The sequence below is a fragment of the Pocillopora damicornis genome, chromosome 4 (assembly GCF_964200805.1).
Source record: "Pocillopora damicornis chromosome 4, jaPocDami1.2, whole genome shotgun sequence".
NCBI classification, from domain to species: domain Eukaryota; kingdom Metazoa; phylum Cnidaria; class Anthozoa; order Scleractinia; family Pocilloporidae; genus Pocillopora; species Pocillopora damicornis.
The window spans coordinates 17,931,058-17,955,785 of NC_142673.1; the positions used below are offsets into that span (position 1 = coordinate 17,931,058).

General features: G+C 38.2%; 2 protein-coding genes across 3 annotated transcripts; both read left to right on the forward strand.

Moving 5' to 3' along the window:
- Positions 1-8,113, forward strand: LOC113676152 (serine protease 33). Of its 2 annotated transcripts, XM_089205303.1 has the most exons (7): positions 1-518; positions 3,901-4,077; positions 5,002-5,208; positions 5,593-5,733; positions 6,333-6,458; positions 6,680-6,834; positions 7,069-8,113. In XM_089205303.1, the coding sequence occupies exons 1-7, from the start codon at positions 425-427 to the stop codon at positions 7,486-7,488; spliced, it is 1,320 nt and encodes a 439-aa protein (XP_089061429.1). In that variant the 5' UTR covers positions 1-424; the 3' UTR covers positions 7,489-8,113. The 2 variants fall into 2 exon arrangements, with proteins under 2 accessions (XP_089061429.1, XP_089061430.1); XM_089205304.1 differs by lacking the exon at positions 5,002-5,208 and having other exon boundaries at positions 95-518.
- Positions 8,114-9,732: 1,619 nt separating this feature from the next.
- On the forward strand, positions 9,733-22,502 carry LOC149047079 (sushi, von Willebrand factor type A, EGF and pentraxin domain-containing protein 1-like). The gene is made up of 19 exons (XM_089205272.1): positions 9,733-9,967; positions 10,038-10,166; positions 11,159-11,332; positions 11,716-11,895; positions 12,600-12,785; positions 13,288-13,461; positions 14,286-14,465; positions 14,748-14,924; positions 15,555-15,722; positions 16,031-16,198; positions 17,086-17,253; positions 17,340-17,522; positions 18,095-18,262; positions 18,511-18,678; positions 19,136-19,321; positions 19,437-19,607; positions 19,878-20,045; positions 20,642-20,809; positions 21,492-22,502. Exons 1-19 carry the CDS (start codon positions 9,892-9,894, stop codon positions 21,878-21,880), a joined length of 3,381 nt encoding a protein of 1,126 aa, XP_089061398.1. The 5' UTR covers positions 9,733-9,891; the 3' UTR covers positions 21,881-22,502.
- The last annotated feature ends 2,226 nt before the right edge of the window (positions 22,503-24,728 follow it).

Here is a 24,728-nt window from a genome sequence, read left to right on the forward strand (position 1 = left end):
GATGTGATAAGACTTGACATGTGCGTCAAATATGGCTCCATTTTACCGCTGACGGGAGTGTTACTTATTTATCAAACTTACAAGTTTGAGCTGTGCAATATAAACATTATTAGCCCGATAGCTCGCGGCAGCTCGCGCCATTAAAGCAAAGACCTCCCACCAGGTGTTGATATCTTATGGGTGCACGTCCACAGTTCTCTACACAAAATGGGTTTCTTGTTACAAATTTGATGAAGATTAAGTTGCTTCACGCCGCTTCCAGCGCCTCTTTTTTTTTGTTGCAGCCCTCAGTGCTTTACCTTTGAAACTTAGAGCGGCTAAGGTGTCGTCGCTTTCAAAGTGCATCAAGGCAGTTAGTTTTCATTCTCGTGAATAAAGAGCGAAATTCTCCAAGTCATTTTGCTTTAAGTTACAGGAGTCAGTGATGACACCAGTGAGGCACTTCTTGATATTTTCTTTTGGCTTGATCTGGATGAGTGCGACAGATGTGAGCTCTTTTGGAGCCGGGGCAAGTGAGGGTAAGTTCGTGTTTTCTACCATTTCAGAGCGTGTATGCAGTCCGTGTCACGTTCCTACCCTTAGTAGCTTTGGAATATATTGGCCAATACCGCGGTTTGTACAAATGTGCAGAACTTATTCTCATTTCGTAATATGTGTACTGAGATGAATTTCGAGCAAGATTTGAGCCTGTCATTCATCGACCTAGACAAACGAAGCTAACTTGCGTGTGTAACTCTGACGAACTCTTTTCAGCCAGATTGAAAGTCTCTCCTAACGGCAAAGAACATTTTTTCTTGTTCAAATGGTTGACGTGTTTATAATACGTTCATGGACTGGAGATTACCTCTATAATTGAAAGATTAGTAGTGGAAGCGATGATAGTTTCCTCTCTAGCTATCAAAACTTTATTTTTCCATTCCTAAAGAGAATGCATGATTCTTCCCCCACACGGATTGCGGCCAGATGATGCCAGGATTTTGATCTTATCTTGTATTTTCTGTTTACCTTATTTTTAAAGCGTTTCATTGCATATCAAAACAATTTCAAAAGGGAAAAATTCACTGACGTTAAACATGCTTTCTAAAATTGTCGCACGGATTCTCTGAGAGAGTGATAACGAATCGTATTTCGAAACGTATTTCTCCTTGTTTCATCGTTCTTAAATGTTGTATTCAAGGCTTCTTTAGATAAATGTTTTATGTTATACTTCGAGGTCCTCAGAGATACTACTTCGACAAATGAAAACATGCACCTTTAATTATAAGAAATTAGCACAGAGAATTTGTTGTTGTCCTTTTTGAAAGCTCCTGCCACAAGAAAAGCAATGATTGACGCATCATTCAACCGCTGTAAAATAGTTCAAGCACTGTCACTGAGGTCCAGATCCATTCCATTATTCCGTAAGTCATACATCGAAAAATAAGACAATCTTTTGGCGATCATGTTTCGCGGGTAGGTCCTATCAAAGGCAAGGATCACTCATACCTGCAAATTGTCAAAGGTTGTAATGGCTGTATTACTGGCTTGACCACTCAACACATACACTAAGAAATGACTCGTTCAGAATATTCGCAATTCGTTACACTGTTGACAACGGGAGATCTTGGAGGAAACGTGCTTTACTCTTTATTTCAACGTTACAGTAATTAATGTTGTAAAAGATAACGTCTGTGAGGTAAATCAAAATATAAATCGTTCGGTACTCATTCGCTTTCTTATGTTCACTTTCTCAAGACCGTTTATTGCTTGCAGACATTTTAGCTTATTTATTGCAGATGATATCTTCCCAAGGTCACCCGCAGTATAACAGAGTGACCCCCAGATCACGCAAATCATCATAAAATTAACGGATTAAGGGAGAAAAAAGTGCATATCTGCACTTGTACTAGGTCCGCACTGTTCAGACCACACAAAGAAAGTCCCTTTCATTAATTATCATATTCCATTCGTGTAACCTTTTAAAATCTCGTGCTGAGTTTCCTTTGCGCGGCTTCTCTTCATTGCGCAGTTGTAAACAGGAAGCTAAAAAATGTTGATTTATTTTGCCGTCTGTCTCAGTATGCGTTTCCGGAATAACCTAAGGGTTGAAGCAACAATGAATTAATTTCGGCGGTGTTATAGACGGAGATTTTCTAACGCTGGCATCACTATTCAAGCTGTACATCTGAAGTATTCGTTAATGTGGGAGCAAATGGCGCATTCATTTTACAAGGTTACTCTTCAGGAAATCTCTCACCGGGCAATTATCATCCAAACGGGGAGTAATTTTTCTAGCAACACCGTTACGCCGAAGCACGCAAAGCATTTTGGGTTCGCTTTGATTTTAAAAAAAAAAAATCCGCCCCAAATTTTGTCATAGGTTAGTATGGCACCCGAATATCTCTTGTGTGGTAGGATAAATAGAGCTCTATGTTTTTAGACGCTTTTAGTGTTACCAACAAAAATGATTTTTTAATTCTCTTGACACATTGATTTTATGCCACCAACAAAGTCTGTTTAAATTAAGATTGTAGGTATAATTGAAAAGCAGACATTAAAAGATAGTGTGTTAACCCCATTTTTTCCCACCTCACCCGCATACAGGAGAGGAGAGGTTTTGGGAAAAATCCACAGCAGTTCTAAGTCAATTGCATGTTTATAGCCATGACATGTAATTGAAGAGCACACGTCGAGAGACAATGTTTTAGCAACCTTTTTTTTTCTCTTTACGGGCAAAAGGGGTAAGGCACTTTTGGGAAAGAGGAAGGAAACTCCTTGCTTTCTTTTCGGCCAAGATCCAAGGCTAGAATCCGTAACTACGTTTGTATTCCAATGACACGATAAATTTTGCCGTTTGGGTGCGGCGGAAGAGAAGATTTGCCAATATACTGAAATTATTATTTTTGTTAGTGACAAATGTATCAATCAATACAATTTTAGTTTGGATTTTGCTGTCTCATTTGTCTTCCTACCTCGAAAGGGTCTCTAATAATTGTCGCCTGAGTGCCACGCACACTGTCAATCTTTTTGCGTCATAATGTACCACTATGCTTTCGTTGCCATGAGAGCATAAACCCCGACAGGAGGCATCGTTAAAAGAAAGTGTTTTGAAAGGAAACAACGAATTGTTTTGCACACCTCGTAAATATTGGCTTGAGTCTTTTTGGAAAGTTCATTTTTGTTGTGAAATATTTTGTTAGTTAAGTAGGATTTAGCAATTTGTTTGCATCAAGTATTTAGTTACTGATTGAATTCAAAGTCCCAAGTTGGGTGGGTTTAAGCTATCGCTATGAACTTACAAGTTGTGTCTACCTTGTCTAACTTCCATTAGTGGGTGTGTTTTGTTTGTTCACCATAAATGTCTTGGACCCACACCGAAGACTTGATTGGCTTGCGCAGTCAAAGATTGATTTGATTGATCGAAAACCTGAAGTACGTTGCCTTTAATTTGCGAGATTCCTGTAAAAAAGTTTGGGTTAGCTTTCTGACAACAAATGTTTAATTCTATAAGGTCAGTTTGCTAGCATGTTCACTCATGCCTATTGATAGTGAGTATTAGAGCGTGTACTTTGGAGTTAGCAGTCAGTGAGAATCAGAGAGCGCAACTGATCAGTCAATCAGAGTCGGAGTAATTAAAGATAAGGGTGAAATAAAAATGATAAAATCGGATTGTATTAGAGAATGGAGATTAAAGAAAACTGAAAAGGACGGAACGAGAGTACTTGGTGCCTTTCGCTGAGCGTAAAGCGCTATGTAGCTTGTTTTTTCCTGATATTACGACTCAACATTTTAAAAGGAACCCTCCCAATTGACGAAAGGATTCTTTTGAAACCCAAAAAAGATTGCGTGAAATGAAGAGACCCTTTTTGTGCGTTGACAGGTAAATTACCTCGATCTCAACCAATGTCTTTCCATTTGTAGTTAGAACATGTGACGACCCTGGCTTTCCAAAGAACGGCTTTCGTGTGGTAGGAGACTTCAGATACAAGGCCTCCGTTGAGTATTTTTGCAATCCGGGATTTATATTCACCACAGGAAATCGGTTACGTCATTGTCAAGGGAATGGAAAGTGGAGTGGGACGTTGCCAACATGTAAAGGTTAGTGAAATAACACGGTAGCGCATTTCAGCAACACACGAAAGGGCTTCTGTCGTTTGTGCTTTCTTGCCGTCTTCCCCTCTTAAAAGGTAAATATAGTTTTTGTTACAACACTTTATTTTCCCCCTGTAGGAAATTAACAAGTAGCCTTCCACGGAATTTTTTTATAGGGCTGCAGGCTGCAAAACATGTACGAAGTCATCCTCAAATAATTGCCCAGACTAGCTATCAAAAGGCGGTGGGAACTAACAAAGACTCAGGTCTTTTTTAATGTAGACAATAAGCCTATGGGTTAGCTCAAGTGGTATCCTCAAATTTTAACTTTAGCAGTGACTGCCTTAATGAGATGAATGGCTAATATGTTAAGTTCCATCATATGCATTATATTCCTTTCACAATCTGGCAATTGATTCACATGGATGTTATATGAGCGAGTTTTGAATTGGCAGAATTCTTGTGTGGCTGACTTGTTCTGGCGTCCCAATGGTGTACACGTGCTGCCTCTCCCAGCCTTTTGTAGTTCAAGACCCCTCCTTGGTTAGAGTCTAAAGAGATGAAACTAAGTCCACAAGTTATAATTTTCCGGTTTGACTACTATTACTTCATTTGTTAGAGCAATTGGTCACGTTAAATAACATTGACGAGAAACTTACCGCTTCCTAAACATATGTATGGAGGATGAACTCAGCTTATGCATACTTGAGGCTGAGTCCATACGCAAGTGTTAATTGCATGTTTTAATAGACTTATCGAAAGAATCCGATAGGTTTTTCGGCCTTGCCTTTCCTTGACTTCACATTTTACTCCTACATTCGAGACAAATCTAATGTCCTCTGCAGTTTTGCTCGAACAACAAAACACTGTACATTGGCACATTCGCATCTCATGACCCTCTGGATCATGGTTTGATCTGTTTTCATACAGATATCAACGAATGCATTGAATACGACGATTATGCAAACCCGTACACCACCAATGACGTTCAAGTAGAGCATAATCATCTCTGTCACGCAGAGGCAACGTGCATCAACACTATTGGGTCGTTCCACTGCAAGTGCAAGCCAGGTTACTATGGTGATGGGAAGTTATGTTTGTCTAATAAATACGTCATGGTTGCGGCTTTGTTTCGAAGTAAGTGGCAAACAGCCATTTTATTTACAACTGAAATGAAGCTTAACCGTTGAGCTGTCAGGTTTTAATTTACTTGAAACGCATTTAATAAGATCGTCAAAAATAACCAGAGCTTATTTGTGTAAATAGATGTTTCAGAGCCTTTGAGATTTCTTTAATTGCATCATAAAAATTGGGAGCACAGTAATTTATTTTTCCTTATTGGCTTAAAGAAATCCCTAATCATGCTCTCTATGCTCTTAGTATTATTGATTTGCTCTCTAGAATGTTAAGCAGGTCACGTGGATTATCTTGCGATGTTTTTACTACTAGTGGTACTATCCCAAATAGTTCAAGTTGCCTGATTAGTCCTGTTCGTAACATGCATCCTTTTCCTTGCTGTAGAAAAAAATAAGGCGTCAGCTTATATGTGTGGCACTTTGGGAAACACTAGGAATGCTACACGAATCAGACGGATCGTAGGAGGAATATCTTCTGCGCACGGCTCCTGGCCGTGGCAAGTCGCCATAACCTATAATAGTACAAGTAAGTACATCAAGTGATTTATGAACAGAAGCCCCTCTAGGGTGTCTTTACCATTAAAGTGATTCAAAGTGGCATTATTCTCAAACGGATAAGAAACGACATCGGGGTATTTGATCTTAGAAATGGAGGTATTTAAATAATACAAATGGCTTGGTTTAATACCTCGGTTGTCCGGATCCCACTGATACCCCTAATTGACGAAAATATGTTAGTTAAATTATCACTAATGCCATTATGTGGATATATTTCTTACGAATGTATTAGAGGAGCAAATACTAATGAGATAACCTCAGTTCAACCGCCCTTAAAACAACAACAAAAGATAAACAAGATAACCAAGATGATGAAAAAAAATTATTGCTAAAAATATTTGGATGATAAAATGGAGCAGTCGACAGTAATCAAGCAACGCCAATGACACAAGCAAGCAAAATCATTTAGGTTCGCATATATTTGCTTTACTTAACTTTCTTTTCTTTAAGATGCTGCTTTTTTTGTGTGTTTCGTCATTGTAAATTTTACGGATGTCGATCGACATTTGAACATTTATGCTTCAGTACAAGCATTTGAAATTCCGCATGTTTTCTTTTACCTTCTAGAGAGATATAACTTCCTCTTTAACGGAGCACTTATAAAACCTGGATGGGTCCTCACAGTCGCCAACATTCTTCAAGTGAAGAAAGGTGCTAAGCCAATAAAGCCTCACAAATTACGCGTGGTGTTAGGTACGTTTAACTTCAGAAATTTTTTCCAAAAACTTCAAGCAATGAAATTTATCAAAACATTCTTGTTGCAAAACAACAAAAACAACAACAATAACAACAAATTACAAAGTAAATGGTACTTAGGCTGCGAAAGGTTTTGGGCCATGGTTTTTTTTTCAGTACATTTAGGCTACCACAAACCCTTTGTTCAAGTTACTCGACTATCTATTTTTTTTATATAGGAGAATTCAACCGCAATAAATTGGACGGAACGGAAACGCCCATCCGCGTTAAAAGAATAGTTATACATCCGGGATACGATCGATACTCAATGGCCCATAACATTGCTTTGTTGGAGTTGGAGAACCCTGTGAAGCTAAATGATCATATAAGGATGGTAAGTTGGCGTGTGGTTGCCGTCATAAGTCGCTTATTTCTGCTGTTGCTTTTGGGATTAACAAGGACTCTTGGGATGGGAAAAGCATAGAATTAAGGTGTGACCGAACCTTCTCCGCTGAAAAATATAAGTTTGCAGTGAGTAGAATGTTCATGGCACACGTTTATCTGTTAAATAAATGTAATTGTTCTGGGCTAGCTAGGTTTAATTTACTTTTTTTTGGTTTTGTTCAAGGTGTGCATACCAAAGCGCAAGAGAGACAAAGTTTTGGAGAAGCCGTTACGGTACGGGACAGTGGCAGGATGGGGTTCCACCAAACCAATTAGGCTCGGCGAACCTACTGGACCTTTGTCAGCGGTGCTTAGAGAGGTTACGGTGCCGATAGTCCCGGATAAGGAATGCAAGGAAGCTTCAATTTATACCTACCATAGGGAAAGCACGTTCTGTGCAGGATTCAAAAAGAAGCCTAAAGATCCGTGTTTTGGGGACGTGGGAAGCCCTCTTGTCATGCAGCACCCTCGCTCTGGGCGCTGGATTGTTATCGGACTGTTCGGTTGGAGCGAAGGTTGCGGAAGACCCAGAAAGTACGCGTATTACACAAGGGTTTCAAAATACAGAAAGTGGATAAATTCCAACGTCAAAAGAGGCCATTAGCTGAAGAAAATCAAATCAAACATTTGATCGTAGGTTTTTCCATGTGTTAAGTGTGAAACCACTTGCGATTTTCCTATCAAAAGGGGAAAACCACTTAAACAAACTACTCAGGCGTGTTTCCCTTGTAATAACAATTGACTTTAGAGTTGAAGTATGGTGACTTAGAACATTTCTAAGGGAAAGAAAAGGGTATTCTCTGGTACTTAAGTAGCAGCGATATCTGGTTTCTCTGTTTTTGTTTGGTTTTGTCGTCTTCGTTAAATATTTCGTTTTCTTGTGTAGCTTAATTTGCTTCATTTTTGCTCCTTCATTTTCTAACAAGGCTTATTAAGACCTTTTTGAGAAATGTTTCTCCTCTCACTGCGTTAAACTACTTTATGCGGTGACCGGAACTGCAGTCAGTATTGGGACCACTCTTTTGTCTGCGAAGCACCCATTACCGAAAATACGTCGTACTTAATGATATACTCCCATTAAGTTTAATACATGGTACTCCCACTTAAGCTTGTACTCTCACTAAGTTTTGCTAGGGCGGAACAATTTACTCATTTTGGCAGATCTAAAGCTCTGTCGTAATTCAGAGGGAACGTGTGACACCAATAAAAGATTGCTTGTTAACTTAAAATTTCAACTTTGTCACCATATCTTCGTTGATTAAGATAATTGTTTTAAATTATCTTGGTTGACAGTTGTTTATGCTGATAATATCATTTCATTTTCAAATTACTATCGTTGTACGTTGCGCATGCTCGTTCCGTCACAATAAAAATAATGTGACGGCGATGAACTAATTCCAACTTAGTATCATTTTTACTCTTGATAAAGAGAGGAAAAGGACGCGGAAACGTTTTTAAAGTTTCCAAATTAGTTCAGCTATGAGAATGAACTGTTAAACATGGACTTGGCAAATAGGAAAGGAATCAATAAACATTGATTGGCTTTCTATGAAAGCTAACCAAAAAACCTCAAGTTTGAGTTTCAGCCCATCACATCTTTCATTATTGTCACGAGAACTACCACCGCCTGTTTTTTTACAAATGATGTTTTTCCTATCTATTTATTTATGTATTTCTTCATTTCTTCATTTTTCTTTTAACACACTTATAGATTACGGGAAAAATTGTCGCCCATGTGCTTATTCTTAACTTGAAAGTCCTGGCGGTAACCGCTTTCACATGGTTACCGCAGTATAGGATTTTAAAATTCCCTTAATTTTTTACTGAATTTTCCCTGAAAATACAAAATCAAATTTCCCTGACCAACGGAAATAACCATTGTACAAACGAGTCCTGATAATGGCCTCCAACCGCCACCATCCTCGCCGCCCCTAGCATTATGCTTTTACCTAGTCACATGCAGTGTACATTAATTGATAGTTTAAATAACACGGTAAAGGGATTGATTTGCTTTGAAACCCAACATCAGCTCGTCGTTCACCAAACAAAATTTTACCAATCTAATCCAACTCCTTTCATTTCTGTGAAATGTACTAAATAATTATTTTAATGTTAGAAAACAATAAAGGAACAAAAGTCAAATGCATGATTTCATTTACAAAATAATTTGAACTTGTATTACAAAGGAATGAATGAACTGGTCAGGAATCTGTCAACTGTACTAAGCCATGTGCATGAGGAACATCAGCATCACTATCTTTCGTCATGAAAGTGCCAAGACGATGAACGAAACCGTATTTACTTTCAATTTCCCCGACGCAAAGTGCAATTTTCTGACTTTTCTCTGACCTTGAAGAACTTTATTTTCCCTTAAAATTTTCCTGACCTGTGTGAGGCAACCATATCACAGTCAGGATCGTGTTTCTACCAAAATAATTGGCGAAATAGAATGAACTGCACTGCTTTTTCCTGAATAGATTTCGATTTCAAAATATGGCTCAGCTCCAGTAACATTACTAGAACTTTCGAGAAACGGGTTTTCAGCGATATCGATATCAGTATTTTTCCCCTCCACGCGCGTTACCTTAGCGCGTGTCTATAGAGCAGTGCGTGACCGTGTTGACTTGGCTCGCGCGCCTCAAAATCGTGCCCCGGAGGGGTGGTTATAGTTTTGTAGAGGTTTTCGGTGAGGTTCTGTCCAAACTCACTGACTCCCATACCACGAGTACGTAATTCTTCCCCCTCCTCACTCATTTTTTTTCCGACAACTGCCACAGCTTATTAGACAAAACCTTGCTGCCTTTGGAAAATATCCAGCTGTGAAAGAAAATAGCCATTTCTTAGTAATGACATCATTTTCCGGTTGAGCTACAACAGCACGTTCCTGTTTAGCTGAGACGAATTAAAAATTGACCGTAACACGAGGAACTCATTTTGACGACGCGTTTCAGTAATGCGTCGGAACGGAGGCTGTTAAAGCGTAGAATTCGCACCGATATATAAAACAATGTGGAAAACACTTCTCTTGGGGGCGATTTTACTTTGCTGTTATCCAGTCATTGAGAGCAACCCAAAGCAGAGTGGTAAATATGGTTCATTACATACTCTAGGATCTTTAAAGTTTCGTCTTAATCGACCTCCTCGTTTTCATAGGCTCTAATGGCTGCCCCAGAACAAATAACGTGCGATTCTGTGGCAAGACTTGCTCGACTGACGGAGATTGCAAAGGAAATAGAAAATGTTTATGTGACGGAGACTGTGGAATGATTTGCGTTAGAAACAGTAAGTGTATATGATTGTATTTGCCGATAGGTCTTTGAAGGAAGATTTCTAGAAAACAGAAGGAAAATTCTGAACCAACAATAAATGGACGTGTCTTGTTTCTTAACTTGACTTTACGTGTAATGTATTTGACGTAGGTGCTTTTTGAAAGAAGTACACGCATATAGACATTTCAGAACTCTGTCTAGAGAACATATCTTTACAGTTATACGACATAAACATAATAATTACGAAACTGTAATGCATTCAGAGATATTTCTCTTAAACATCACCAAAAAACGCAAACGGGAAACACGACTAAGATTACGGTCAATGTGAACCAAGATGTCCTCAGCTTTCCATTATACTGAGAGAGTAGTTCTATGTGATCTAATCAAACGTATTTATTGACAAGGACTCTTGATAAGACATTACATTCCCCACTGTGGGTCACGCAATTTTATAATCAAGATTATTCGTGATGAACGGGCTAACAGCGTGACGCGACGAAAGTGGCATAGAAATTCCTATTACGTTTTGGGCGAAGCATAATATCTTAATAAACAAATAAATACCCCATTTTTTGCCTCCTGAATACATTTACTCATACTTAGTTCTTCAGATTATTTTGTGTATATGTTAAAAGAAGAATCAATGAATATGCTATCAACGCTTCATTCGCAGTGAGATTACTCCGCTCAGTACACTGGCCCACTTGCAAGCCTTTCTGAATCGGGCCTGCCCGCTCGTATGAGAGCTTTGTTAGCCTAGGGCTTAACTGTACGAAATGATTAGTGAAAAATGAAGCTGCAAATGCACCAATAACATTTGTGGAATTTGAAACGGTTATGATTCATGAGGAACTACGCCATCAAATCTTCAAGTGGAAAAAGGCATGTCTAAAAAAAGATACAGGCTCCTGATCATATAATTATTTCGTTCCATGTATCGTATCAACAAATAAAAAGTACGACGAGTGCCCAAATTTCTAATTTCACATCTTTTTTTTGTAGACCTCAGATGTGAAAACTTACCTAAGGTAAAAAACGGGCGTTCCAGCTTCAGCAACGCCAGCTACTTTCGCAGCGTGGTGACATATAAGTGTAAGAAACCGTATAAACTCCGCGGCTCAGAAACACGAACTTGTAGAGCTACAGGAAAATGGGATGGAGGAAAAACGAGATGCAGTTAGTATGATGCATAAAATTCCATGTGTGTTCCTACAATTTATCAATCCGAGCGTTCTTCCGATTATCCAGTCATCCATATTTAATAGTTTAAAATCCTTTCTCAGGATAGAATTTTTTTTCTTTTATTATTTTTTCCTACGGCCCTGACATAACTTTTCAATTTATCCGTCCGTGCTTCCATTTATTCACATTTTATGCATTCGCTTATCTTTGGCCTGTTCGTTGTTTAGTCCAGTCTTTATCGTTTCCTAAGATAAAATTCGATTGGTTAATCTTTTCGCAAAGTGCGCGTTCATTCAGTGAAAGTCATTTGGTACAGTAAACAATTCAGTTCACAAATCATAAACATAATCATTGGATCATTTCTTCGCTATTGACAGAAACCTTTTGTCAGGATCCAGGGGAAATCCGTTATGGAAACAGACGAACTGTACGTAATAAGGGTGTGAAGTATATTCATTTCTGGTGTCATGATGAAGATATGTATAAAATGGTAGGAACTCCTCGAATACGGTGCCAGGAAAACGGACAATGGAGTGCTCCAAAGCCAAAATGCATCCGTGAGTAGTTGATGTGGGATAAAGAATATACTAATTTTTACTACTTAACAATGCTTGCTCGTCAAATGAACCGCTGAATGAAATAAATCGAAGTCTTTGATGAGTTTAAACATCAAATAAACTTTGATGTTCTTGATTTTTTTTTTAATAATTCGCAAGTCAGAACTAGAATGAAAAAGTCACAACATTATTCATGCAAATATTTCGGTTTAGCTAAAAAAGACGACTGAACAATCTGAAAGCATGCAGACGGAAAGAAGTAAAATTTTTTCTTTTTGTTGTAAACGAAATGCTTAACCTCTCTATTAACCGTCTCCAGTTGTTCTTGTTGATAGAAAAATGTAGCCGTTATGAACATCATATCAAAAGGAATCGATTTTAAAGGGAAACATGATCTAGGAGTTACTGGGTTACTAAATTTTCTCGATCTGTCCACTTCTTGAGTATATCTCGTGATCACGGCTCGTATAGAAACTCAAAGTTATTACGTTCTCTTATTTGTTCGTTCACCAGCTCCTTTTTGATTTCCCATTTCTCAGTTCTATATTTTCTTTCCATGTTTTTTGTTTGAATGCCACTTTGCAAATGCTTTTGGTTACTATTTTTTATATATTATAGCAATAGCCCTGTATACTATAAACAAAGAGGCCTGAATCTCTTTGAATGATAGCACCATGTGCTTTTTTAATTTTAATTCTGTGTAGTTCCCTCATGTGACAAGCCGAACATTCCAGACGAAGCTGCTGTTATCTATCCACGGTCAATGGATAGGGAATTCAAGTACGGTGACAAAGTGCTATTGAAATGCAAGGAAGGATACTTTAAGTCAGGACTTGGTGTTTACCAATGTAAGAAAGGCAACATATGGAGTGGAGACATCACTTGCTCACGTAAGTTTAGTCTGATTAGAATTACACTGCATACTCACTCCGTCCTGACTCGCCAAACTTAGTCACCAAGATATCTCAAATCAAACGCCCTATCATTGGGTCATACTATTGAGCATTTTTACTGGGCACTGATGCACATGCATGGTTTTAAGTGCATTCTAGCTTAGAAAAAGAAATACCAAAAAAAAAAAGAAAAATAAAACTCTCTTTCTTTACCCTATAGATGGAAAAAAGTAGGTTACGAAAAAGACGTATAAATTGTTGGTTTAGTTATGCATTTTTTATTGAATAAGGCCGTTTTCTTTGGAATTTTACGCTTCCTTACGCGATGAAAAATTCTTATAGTAAGATCACGCTGGATTTTTTTTTCGTATTTTTACTCTATGGTATCCTTCATTTGATTTTCCCTGCGTTGTGTCTGTGGTAGAACTAACCAGCAATTTAAATCAAAATGGATCTTGCTCACATAGTATTTGATTAAGATTCTTATCAATTTCATCAGCTAAAAGCTGTGGCCGCCCAAACGATATCCCTAACGGAAAGATCATAGGATACGTATATTCCTTTAAAGAAAAGATCAGATACGAGTGCAATGAAGGCTACAATCTTAAAGGACCATCTTATAGAACATGCCAGGCTAACGAGAAATGGGGAGATAAAGACCCTATTTGTGAAGGTAAGATATTCGATCTTGTAAATATTAGGATCATTTCTTATGTGACTGTTATTAGTTATGTAAGTATTACAGTTTTGTGAGGAAAATATATAAATTTTTTCAAATTTACTATTGTTTTCCCCTAAATTAAACACGAGTGAGAACGATGCATGTAACATGGATTTGCAAGTCAGATGTTGGAATTATGGATCAACCACTAGTCCTCAGAGAAAAATCTTGCTATTAACGTAGATACTACTTTGAAATAAAACTGATTTTCGTTTCGTTCATTTAATGAAGGCAATAAGGAACACGTGGATTTTCGTGCACTATTTCTTCGAAAATCTCTTAAGAATTATTTAATAGCTGCCCTATACACTTATGTCAGCAGTTAAACAGCAATTTGAGGGGAGTGAATAAGTAAGAATAATTTATGGCGTATTGATGAAAGAGTAATAGACTGTTTTGAACGTACGAGAAACGAAATACACACAAAAAAAAGATAAAAATATTGGGTAGGTAAATAAAAAATCTGCGCTCGAGCCAAGCAAGCTTATCCCGGTTTTTATAGTATTAAGCAACTAGGTGTATTAATACTCCCCCTTTGTTGAACGATACCAGTTCATCACAAGGTTACCCCCAAAATTCGCCGGTACTCATTTATAATCCTGGGTAGGGGGGGGGGGGGGCATTGACCAAAGCAATGACCAAGTTAGGTCTCGAGGCAGAATTTTTCGGAGTCCAGGCCACCAACAATTCGGTTACCGCATCCCACATATAGAAAATAACATCGAATATCATTTTCATTCTCGTTTGTTGTTGTTGTTGTTGTTGTTTTTCGAAAGTTGCGGATTGTGGCCCCTTACGAAAGCCAGATCATGGAGATATAATAGAGCAAGTGGCGTTTACCTATGGAAATAGAATAGTGTTCGAATGCACAGAGACGGGTTATGAGATGAAAGGATCAAGAGTAAGGACATGCCAAAGTGATGGAACATGGAGTGGCTCTCCTACAACATGCGAAAGTACGTTAGAAAAAACTAATCAGCCAAAGAAGTCACATATAGATCACTTTGAATATTTTAATAATGGTATTTGCTTTGCAACAGAATTATAACCTTACTAGTTTGACTGATAAATTGATTGATTGACTGAGTGACTGACTACTGACAGACGGACTGACGAACTGATTGACTGATAACCTGCCGGATCGACTGATTGTGAGTTCCAATAAAGTTTGTATGTATGTGTGTATCGAGTGGTCAACTAATTAACTGATAGATAACTTGATCGATTTATTATTGCAGTTGTTCAGTGCGGAGATCCTGGGACACCCACGAACGGAAAACAAATTGTAAACAAAGGTTTCGAATATGGTGGATCTGTGGAATTTAAATGCTACAAAAATTACACTCTGGAAGGGACGCGCATAATCTACTGCCGAGCGAATAAACTATGGAGTGCTTCTGTACCGCATTGTCGAGGTCAGTATCATTTTATAACAATCTCTTAAATTGATTGTGTGGTCTGTTAGTTCGGGTTAGAGTGGTACCGAGGGGACTGTTGTTGGTTATTGTGACTGACGTTTCGAAAATCTTAATGGATGTTATCATCAGAGTCACTTGATGCGCTGTCTCCTGCCTGGTTCCCGATTGGCCAATTTTCCCGAGGCGTGTTGACTTAAAGAGTTGTGTAAGTTGGTGGTTATGGGTTAGTTTCGATCCTTGACCGTGGGTTTTGAGTTGAGTCGCTCCGTTCGGTTCTTCTGTCGAACGAATTGTTATTATTTTCTGCCCTTTTGTACACACTCAACTGGAAAAGCATTGCTCAGGAAAAGTATGAACCATGAAAACTGAACTCTGGAAAAACAATTCAGGGGAACGACCTTCCTTCTAAAGGTGATCATTAAAGTACACAAACCAAGAAACTGATTTCGAAGAAAAATTGGATGGAATCCCTTGCCTTTTTTTTCTTATGGTGATAAGAATTCAAACTACCAGTCATAAACGTGCCAAAAAGGATCATTTCATATGGTGCCAATTGCATTTGTAGTCTTCCTTGCGTCATAAAAAATCCTGTTCTCTAACAAGTAATTTCTCTTTTGGGTTTTACAGCTTCCTGCAAAGATCCTGGCAATCCTTTGAATGGGAGAAAGGTTAACCATGACTTCCGTCACAAAAAAACAGTGTCTTTTACCTGTCAAAAAAATTACGCGTTAGAGGGAGCGCGAACAATTACATGTTCAAACGGCCAGTGGAGTGCTAAGAGGCCACTTTGCCTTGGTGAGTTTTCCAGCAAAATTATGATAAATGCAAGATCCTGCATGTTGTTCAAAGGTCTTAGTTTCCTTAGTTTCATGATACTAAGCTCAAAACGCATTCCAATCGTAAATAGATTGCATTCAGAAACTAACTTTAACAGCTTGTCGTTACTGAATTATTTAAATGGACGTGGAAAGCCGGGATAATTTTTTTGCTTATTTTTTCTTCAGTAACACACCTAAAAAATCACTCAAAAGACAATATTAAAAGTTACGAGCAAAAGGTGAAAAAGCTATCTATGAATTTGATGTGAATTTTCCTCTCCCTAGCACTTTGTCCTACGCCCATCGCACCAACGAATGGCAGAATACAGGGCACAGACTTCAGACATGAGCGGTCTATAAAGTTTTGGTGTTCCCGTGGTTACACAAGAGTTGGTGCTTTTTCGGTTACATGCAAGAATGGAAATTGGGGCGCACCGTTTCCAGTGTGTAAAGGTCATAATTGTTATCTTGTGCTTGCCATTACTGTAAATAGCGCAATTCAATACATTTCAACTACTTTCTCCTACGTGGGTGTTCAAGAACTAAGAAAATCTATTATGACAACAGCAATTTATAACAATTTGATATAAAATAAGAGGGAAATCAAGAATAATAATATAAATAGAAACAAACGGAATAAACAGTGATAAATTAATTCAATTAGAATGAAAAAGACTGTTTTCATCGTTCAAAAGGCTTGATGACCGAAATTCTTGTGTTCCAGCCCAAATCATTTCAACGCCAGTACTAGATAAAGTTTTACAGTTAAGATGGCCCATGAGTTAAAAAATTTTAGATCTTTCTGGAGCAGTTGCAAAGGAAAACGGTTTTCAGGCCTCCCACTTTAATCGCATTGTGAAACTTTGGAATTACCCTTGCTCTATTGCTCCTAGTCTTCTAGTATTCTAGTCAGGCGTTGGAATGGGGTGCGTTAGCACACTAATTGTAAACCTTTGTGAAGGAAAAGTAGAATGCAAATTCAGACTTTTTCGATTAATGACAATTTAACCATGTAACGAAAAATAGAGAAGAACTATTTAACCTAATGTTAAAGGGAATATGTAGGCTTGAAAAGCTTAAACGTTTTAACCCGTGAGAGTAAACTGAGAAAGAAGTTAGTTATTTAGAGAACACAGTTTTCCTAATGATTACACGGGCGCTGACCTATAGATATCACAGTTATTTTCCAGTTCTCAGAAAATATCTTGATTGCTCACTGCCGAATGATAACTAATAAAATAACAATATTCTACTTGAAAATGTACGTCTAAAAGGCAAAGAGCAATTTAATGATTACTTTTAGGCTAAAATTAGTAGTTCTTTCCTGTTTGACTCCGTAGCATCATGTGCTAGGCCCCGCATACCTGTGAATGGCAAAATAGTGGGAAATATCTTCAGTCATGGAAAATCTGTATTGTTTTACTGTTCCCGTGGCTATACAAAAGTTGGCGCCCGTTCTATTATGTGCGATGATGGTAAATGGGATAAGCTGTTTCCAGTCTGCAAAGGTTAGAAATGTGTTTTTTCCGCAACTACATGCATTCACTTGCATTCATGATGAGTTAAGTAACGTTTGCTTTACGATTAATTATAGGCATCTGCCCAACGCCGAGCAATCCACAAAACGGAAAAGTGGGTCAGAAGGTATCCCTTGACAAACGTTTCCTTGACGGAGATGAAGCAACATTCTCCTGCAAACGCGGGTATGACTTGATTGGCAAAAACAAACTTCGCTGTGTTGGAAAAGCATGGGATTTTAGAGAGCCTGAATGTAAAGGTGAGAATGTTCCAGCTCTTTTCAATACAAGGTACCCCTTGAGAAATATTTTTGCTTCAATGACTGGTAACCACTTGAATTAATAGCTTTTTAGTTTTCCTCTCCCGCCCCCTTCCCTTCTCCCTTTTAAGAACAGTTCTGATTATAAAACACAAGCCAATCAATGTATCCTCAAGAAAGGAAAAATCGTTGTAGAGGTTGAAGGGAAATTGTTCTTTATGCAGAAATCAAGATTGACTCAAACTGTTCTGCCGGGAAACGTGATATTAACAGCATCTAATCTACCAGTATCAATATGCTTTCGCGATCACATGTAGACGACATTTGAGTGGCGGCTCCTCGAAAATCAACTACTGTGGAACCTCTCTTAATTAAGATGATAAGTAAATAATTCCTTTGATCATAGAAGATACTTTCTAGGGTGTTTCTTCCAGGATTTTTCATCATAAGTTATCAATATGTATCATGAAGATACAATATTCAGTAAATGACTAAAAGAAACTTTACGTGATGACATAATACATTTGCGAAACTTACACCACAACATCAAAATACTTTTCAAATTCTTCTAGCTCCATGCAATGACCCAGGATTCCCAGCAAATGGCAATGGGCAATGGCAGAACCTTAAACACAACTCGTGGATACAATTTTCTTGCAATAAAAAATATCAGCTTGAGGGAAGTGGACAAATACAATGTAAAGATGGCATTTGGAGTGGTAACCGTCCTATATGTGTCGGTAAGAAAATTAGAATAAGATGTTCCTTTGAAAAAATTTCCGAGCGATATCAGTTGTTTTGTTTTTATACAGAAATTGTATCTCTCTTTTATCTGTCGGTCTCCTCCAAAGTATGGTTGTGGCGTTACACATTGTAGATATATTGTGACAACCCCATGCTACACCGTTCTTGTTTTTAAAGTTCTTCTCTTGTCTTTTCTGATCTTTGAAACTTTTCGTTTTGTCCTCTACCTATTTTACTAATACAGCCGTGTGTCAAGATCCTGGTAAGCCATTGAAAGGCAAGCGCCATGGCAACAATTTTAAGAATGGTAGCATAATAACTTTTACGTGCAACACAGACCATGAGTTAATGGGAAACAACACCATACGGTGTGAGGACGGCGTTTGGAGCGGTAGCGTCCCTCTCTGTAAAGGTATGGTGTTATATTAGAGGTTTCGGGAGATAAATTAGGTAACCCTTTTGATCCATTATTTGGTAATTTACAGTTCGTTTAGCACACAATTACACTATTTAATTTGTGGGAAAGTAATATGCCTCTGAAATCATACCAGTTAAAAAAATATTCAAATATGAAATTATGAATAATCACCTCTATAATAAGATAACCAACTACCTGTTTAAGTTATGAGGGAGGGAGGGAGAAAGCGAAAGAAAGCTAAAGTATCGTGAAAGACAAACTTTAAGCGCGAAAATGTTCATGAACAGAGAGCAGCCCAGGAAACCTGATCTTCAAACTATGCCTCAGCCCTGAAACATAATTTCAAGGAATTGAAAAATTTCGTCGATACGCTCTGAATGGCACAGCGAGAAAGCAAGCTAGGACAATGCAAACGAAACAAACTTACCAAAAAACATTTCTGCTATTGAAGGAAAATGCAAATTCCAAGGCAGTCCCAAAAATGGATACACAACAAACAGAATCTTCCTAAACGGAAAACTCTTTTCACATGGTAGCAACATCGAGTACGCTTGTCATGCACCGTACACTATGGATGGCACCAACGTTCTGCACTGCAACGATGGCTTTTGGAACGCTAGCATTCCCTCATGCAAGGGTATGTACCCATTCTGTGCTAACACGAAGTTGGCCTCTAAATTACTATTATCACCTTGAAGGAGTTAGTGGTCTATTAATGCATTTTAATTGAGCATGGCTGTTCTCTTTTGTAGCCACATGTACTGACCCTGGGTTAATAGACAGAGGAGAACGAAATGGTACAGATTTTTCTCACGGACAGGTGGTCACGTATGAATGTTCTACTAAAAACTACAATTTAGTAGGAAATCCTCGTCTGACATGTAACGATGGAGTCTGGGATTCAGCTCCTCCAGTTTGCAAAAGTGAGTATCTGATCAAACATATGTTCGCAAAACATGTCACACAGACCCGTTTGGGCCAAACGTTTCAATGCAATGAAGTTCTTGCAATATTTCATAAAGTAATTGGGTGATACTCAATTGCCCAACTCCTCCTTCTCTAAACTCAAGACTTGTGGGATATTGTGATCTGAAATGGACATTAATCTGGTTGTCGGGGTACGAAGGTAGTCTCAGTGCCCAAGTATAGTGATAGGCATACTTTATCACGGCATTATCTGTTATATCTTTTAGAGACCTGTAATCCACTCCCACCGCTATCTAATGGCAAAATCCATAACAATGGTGTCAGTCACGAGACCGTGGTCTCTTTCTCCTGTAATTCAGGATTCAAGCCCCTAGGGTCCCTGCAGATCAAATGCCTCGATGGGATATGGAATGAAAGTTCACCAAGTTGCATAGGTCCAGTTACTCTCTTCAATCCATTGCATTATCATAATATCTCTTATATCAGTATCACTATCATTATCTATCATTTCCTTTTAATTCAAACTATACTTATCACCTTTGAATAATAATTAAGTGTCGTCTTTCTTTTCCCCTATTCGACAAGGGAAACCATATCTCGGCATATGGATGAAACACTACAATCAATCTAAAGGCATGCTAGCCTGCAGATCAGGCGTAATTTTGGCGAGCGAGTGCCTGGTATTTTCTTTACGAAAATAATGGCCGCCGTCTTTGGGTTAAATCAAATATAGTCGGTCGGATAAACGATCATTAGCTCGCACAAGTAAGACGCCTGCACTGCAGGCTAAAGTCATACAAATGTGTCAATATTTCTTAACTTCAATTTCCATCAGAAATTCCGCATTGTGTCGTTGAATATGGCAGTCTTAACGAAAAGAATAAGATGGAACTTGAACCATCAGCCTCGTGTTTATTTTCGTTTCAATGATTTTCATTTATCGTGTTTTGTTTGCATGCAAGCCATTCTTCCTTGGTTTTATGCCTGTTTGTTTCTGTATCTATTTAAACCCTCCCTTGTCTTCTTTTAGGTGTATGTAATGAGCCGAGAAAACTCATTAATGGAAAAGTTGTTGGAAGCAGTTACAGCTACGGTTCTGTGATCAAGTTTGAATGCAATAAAGGCTACAAGTTAAGAGGCTCAGCCAAATTAAAGTGCAATGCGGGTGTATGGGAAGGTCAATTTCCAGAGTGTGAAGGCAAGTTTATGTGTTATGTAAATAGCAATGATGCTATCAATATTTCAAAGTATGAATACATAGATAATACTAGATGGGCGCGCGTAGATATGGAATTTTTCTTCAAGTTGAACACGTTTTTCATATAAACACAATAGCCCTTCACTGACAAAAAAAGTCGACTTTATTAATAAATAAAAATAGAAGGATCGACAATCTCCAAATAAAGATCGCGCGTTGGCGCACTCAGGATGAAAACATGCGTTGAATCACTTCAAAAACAAACAATGGGCCTAATTTTCAATATGCAAAATTTTCAGTTATTGAATTGGACCTTACCGTCAGAAGAAATCTTTCAGGTACACGGCCAAAATCTGCTTGTGGCAAATCTTCTAGTTGTCGATTTTCGTTCTCAGCCGCAAGAAATGCCATTACCAAAGCCACTGAATACGTGGCTTTCGGTTTTTTCTTTTCGCATTTTGGTTTTCTTCCCCTTCAAGAAATGTTTGAACGTCATTGTCTGTTAGGGACACGGATTTTTCAGTGTTAAGCCGCCATAATCCGCCCTAAGGGTCTCTAAGGTTCCTTAACAAAGGTTGAGAGTGTAATCTGACGTGTTGCATGCTATCCACATGTACAAATGTTTATTCCATTATTCTTTAATGCAGTTTGAATTAATGATAGTCTACTCATGTTCCTTTAGAATGTGTCCGGGTTGGAGCTGTGTTTTGGGGATTTTGGAGAAAGAACCGAAACGCAGACAATTACTGGAAAGCTTCCATCACAAAGATAAATGCAACACATTTCGACTTCGCATTGGTAAACAATAACAAACAGACGCGTAGTTACCGAAGGACTGATCAAAAGCTCATCATCGATAAAGTACCATCCATAGAGGACTTATTACCTAACCTGCCTGTTATAGCCAATCAGCGTGTCGACCGGCCTGGGTGGTATCGAACTGGAAACGTTACTGGTACTTCAAGAGGCTCTTTGGTGCTCGTGCAGTTTGATGATGGTGAAAAAAAATGGGTTCCGCTTGGACGTGTACGTTTACTCTCTTACCCTCGCCTTTGTTCTGATGTTGAGTAAAAAATAGAAAATAATGAATAAAGGGGGTAAGTTTCTAAAGAAATTGCTTTGCTGCGTCAGTGGGAAAGTATAGTAGGTAAGTTAGTGTTAACAACCGAGTTGAAGACGTAAATTGGCCACCGTAAAAAGTCAGAATATAAACTCTTTACGGTGGCCAATTTACGTCTTCAACTCGGTTGTTAACGCTAAATTACCTGTTATAGAAAATAATGGACTGCTTAAATTTTAGAATAATTCAGACACTGTTTCCTGCTTAGGAAAAAAAAAAAGCCGCCATGTAGGTCGTTGTTAGTGTGTATTGAGACAAGTTACTTACCCTTTTTTTTTCTGAAACTTCCTGTAAAATTAAGAGTGAAGCAAATTAGTCTTAGGAGTGCAATTGGATAACGTCACCCCTTAAGATAAGGTAGAAATCAAGTATAGATTTTGGTTTTTTTGTTGCTGGGCCCTAGCCCCGGATTGTGTCAAGGTAAAAAAAGATATTTTTCCTGAGATCTCTACGCCTGAGAAAATTCAGAGTATTTTTGTCGAAAATAAAGCAAGTGAAAGGATATGGTAAAAGAATCAACCATAGAGTAACAAAATCGCTTGAATGACGTGAATAAACTGGAGAGAAATTAAATTGCCACGATTTTTTAATATTAGATTGTCATACATCGTCTAACTTTTTGCACATTTGCTGGCTTTTTTTTCCCAGAAGTTGGCCATGAGGGCCCAGTGGTCACCCTTCTTCAAATTTATAGGGCCCTAATTAAAGACAGGGGGCCCAATAAGGGAGGTACCTCCCCCCCTCCTTATTTTGGGTTAAAAAAAAGAATCGAAGAAGGAAGAAAAGCCGGCAGGGTGCCCAACAATTATCAGCGAATCCTATCCGGGAGGCTCAGGTATGAATCTCATTGTAGCCTGAATTTTTCCTAAGTCATTTTTTTTTCTGCAGTTTCTGCACCTTCCCTTCCCCTGTAAGGAACATTTCTTTACTTATGATTTTTAAGTGTCAACTAGCTAAAATAGGCACACACATTCATCCAAATTTAAAATTATGCAGTATTGTGACACTGCTATGATAGTGTTAAACTAATGATTTCTCGAGTCTATTTTCAACTCTAAGCACTAACATACAGATCACCTTTTTCTCACATTAGCATGACCCATATGTTCGAGAATGTGCTCTCCTCTCAAACTGAAATGACCAGGAAGGTAAAAGGCAAGTTTGTTCAACGATTAAGTATGTACAGATAACATTTTTGCTATCTGCAGAATATTTCTTGTAACAGGTAAAATTAAACTTGCACTTCTGGTCCATTCAACGATTAAAAGTAAGAGGAGAATATTTATGCTACTGTGGCTGTTTCCACGAGGAAATGAAACGAACGAATGTCCAGCACTTGACAGAAATGTTATATACAACTTTTCAAAATGGCGCCGAAGAAAATTTGTGTATAGCATGAAACCGCCGACCTGAAGGATCGATACTGTAACGGCATGAGCACAGCGGAGTTCTTTGCAAAGAAAAATTTGTTTGGAAATACCATTATATATGGGTTTCAAAACAGCTTTCTAATTTAAAAAATTGAAAAATATCGTGACCAGAGGTGGTTCAAAATACTTTAAAATATCTCTAATGGATCGTGCAGAGGCTGATGGATAGAAATTACTCGCCTTCATGCCTGTATGCTTTTAGTTTTTAGTTACACGTGTAGTGAGAAAAAAAGTTGACAGGTGACTTCCACGTGAATTTTCGGTTGTACAAGAACTGTTCATTTTAGGAACAAGACAAAAACTGTGGTCGCGGGGCTGCCTAGGGGAGTAAAATAACAGCATGCTTAACGTGTAGTGGTTAAGATCATGACCTCGTCTATCTTGCCAGTATGATACGTTAGAATTGAAGACATCAATAGTTAGCAACCGAATGAAAGAAATCTGGATCTTTTTCAGGTATAGTCGTTTCCCTTTCTCTATCGCGCTCGTTCTCGTTCACAACCACAAATGACATGAAATTTTTTATTGCGTTTTCTGGTTAATATTTGTATTTAAAATTTATAGTGATCGACTTTAGCGTGTAGCGTGTTCTCTGTGACCAGTTTTTTGCGCATAGAATGAACGATTTGGCGGCCAAAGACGGGTTTGTTTTTCTAATCTCTACCTGAACACCGCAAGAGAGAAACTATATAAGTCAATCTTCGTCGAAGTCTTCTCTTGATGAGGAAGGTTCTCCTTCTTAGGGCTGAACCGTACTCGCAACTTCTATTTCTTCTTTACTACTTGAGTACGATGCATCACAACTCTCGGAAGAGCTAGCTAAAGGATTGTATACATCGCTATAGGACATAATTTTTATGGTATTTCAACGATAAGTGTAGCAAAAAATGTAAGAGATTTGTAACTGTCAACTGAGAGTTTTCACAGTTCTCAACTTTATCTCCCACCACCTGGTTACCATTTTACGAGTTTAACACTACAGCACTTTCGGGCCCAAAAAATCCAGAGTTTTATTTTTTTTAAATTTTCCTTTTAACGGAATTGGTCTATACCCAGAAAAATCTAAATAAAAACGCAAAAAACTTTCGTGTCTTAGGCACTGTAGATAATAATATGCACCTAAGTTCAATACGACGTACTTAAGAGAGGATGTCAGCATCCATCGAGCAAATTTGAAATATTGTGGCAAGTCACCCAAAATTGGTTTTCTCTCCTACTTTCCTATTTTGTAGCCCAATATGTTCTTATAATTGTGGTATAGTTTTTTTGTGAAAATATATTTTAGTTTTCGAGAAAGACTTTTTTCGTTCGACCGCTCAAATATGCAAATTTTCACTGTGAATATTACCCGAGTTGTGTGACCTCATGT

What these genes read in the sequence shown, in the direction of transcription:
- LOC113676152 (XM_089205303.1), top strand. Translation starts at nt 425, where the DNA reads ATGACACCAGTGAGGCACTTCTTGATATTTTCTTTTGGCTTGATCTGG. An exon ending in GGTTGCGGCTTTGTTTCGAA is followed by an intron (nt 5,209 to 5,592) that starts GTAAGTGGCAAA and finishes TCCTTGCTGTAG; the next exon opens with AAAAAAATAAGGCGTCAGCT. An exon ending in TAAATGATCATATAAGGATG is followed by an intron (nt 6,835 to 7,068) that starts GTAAGTTGGCGT and finishes GTTTTGTTCAAG; the next exon opens with GTGTGCATACCAAAGCGCAA.
- LOC149047079 (XM_089205272.1), top strand. Translation starts at nt 9,892, where the DNA reads ATGTGGAAAACACTTCTCTTGGGGGCGATTTTACTTTGCTGTTATCCA. An exon ending in TGGAGACATCACTTGCTCAC is followed by an intron (nt 12,786 to 13,287) that starts GTAAGTTTAGTC and finishes CAATTTCATCAG; the next exon opens with CTAAAAGCTGTGGCCGCCCA. An exon ending in TAGCGTCCCTCTCTGTAAAG is followed by an intron (nt 18,679 to 19,135) that starts GTATGGTGTTAT and finishes CTGCTATTGAAG; the next exon opens with GAAAATGCAAATTCCAAGGC.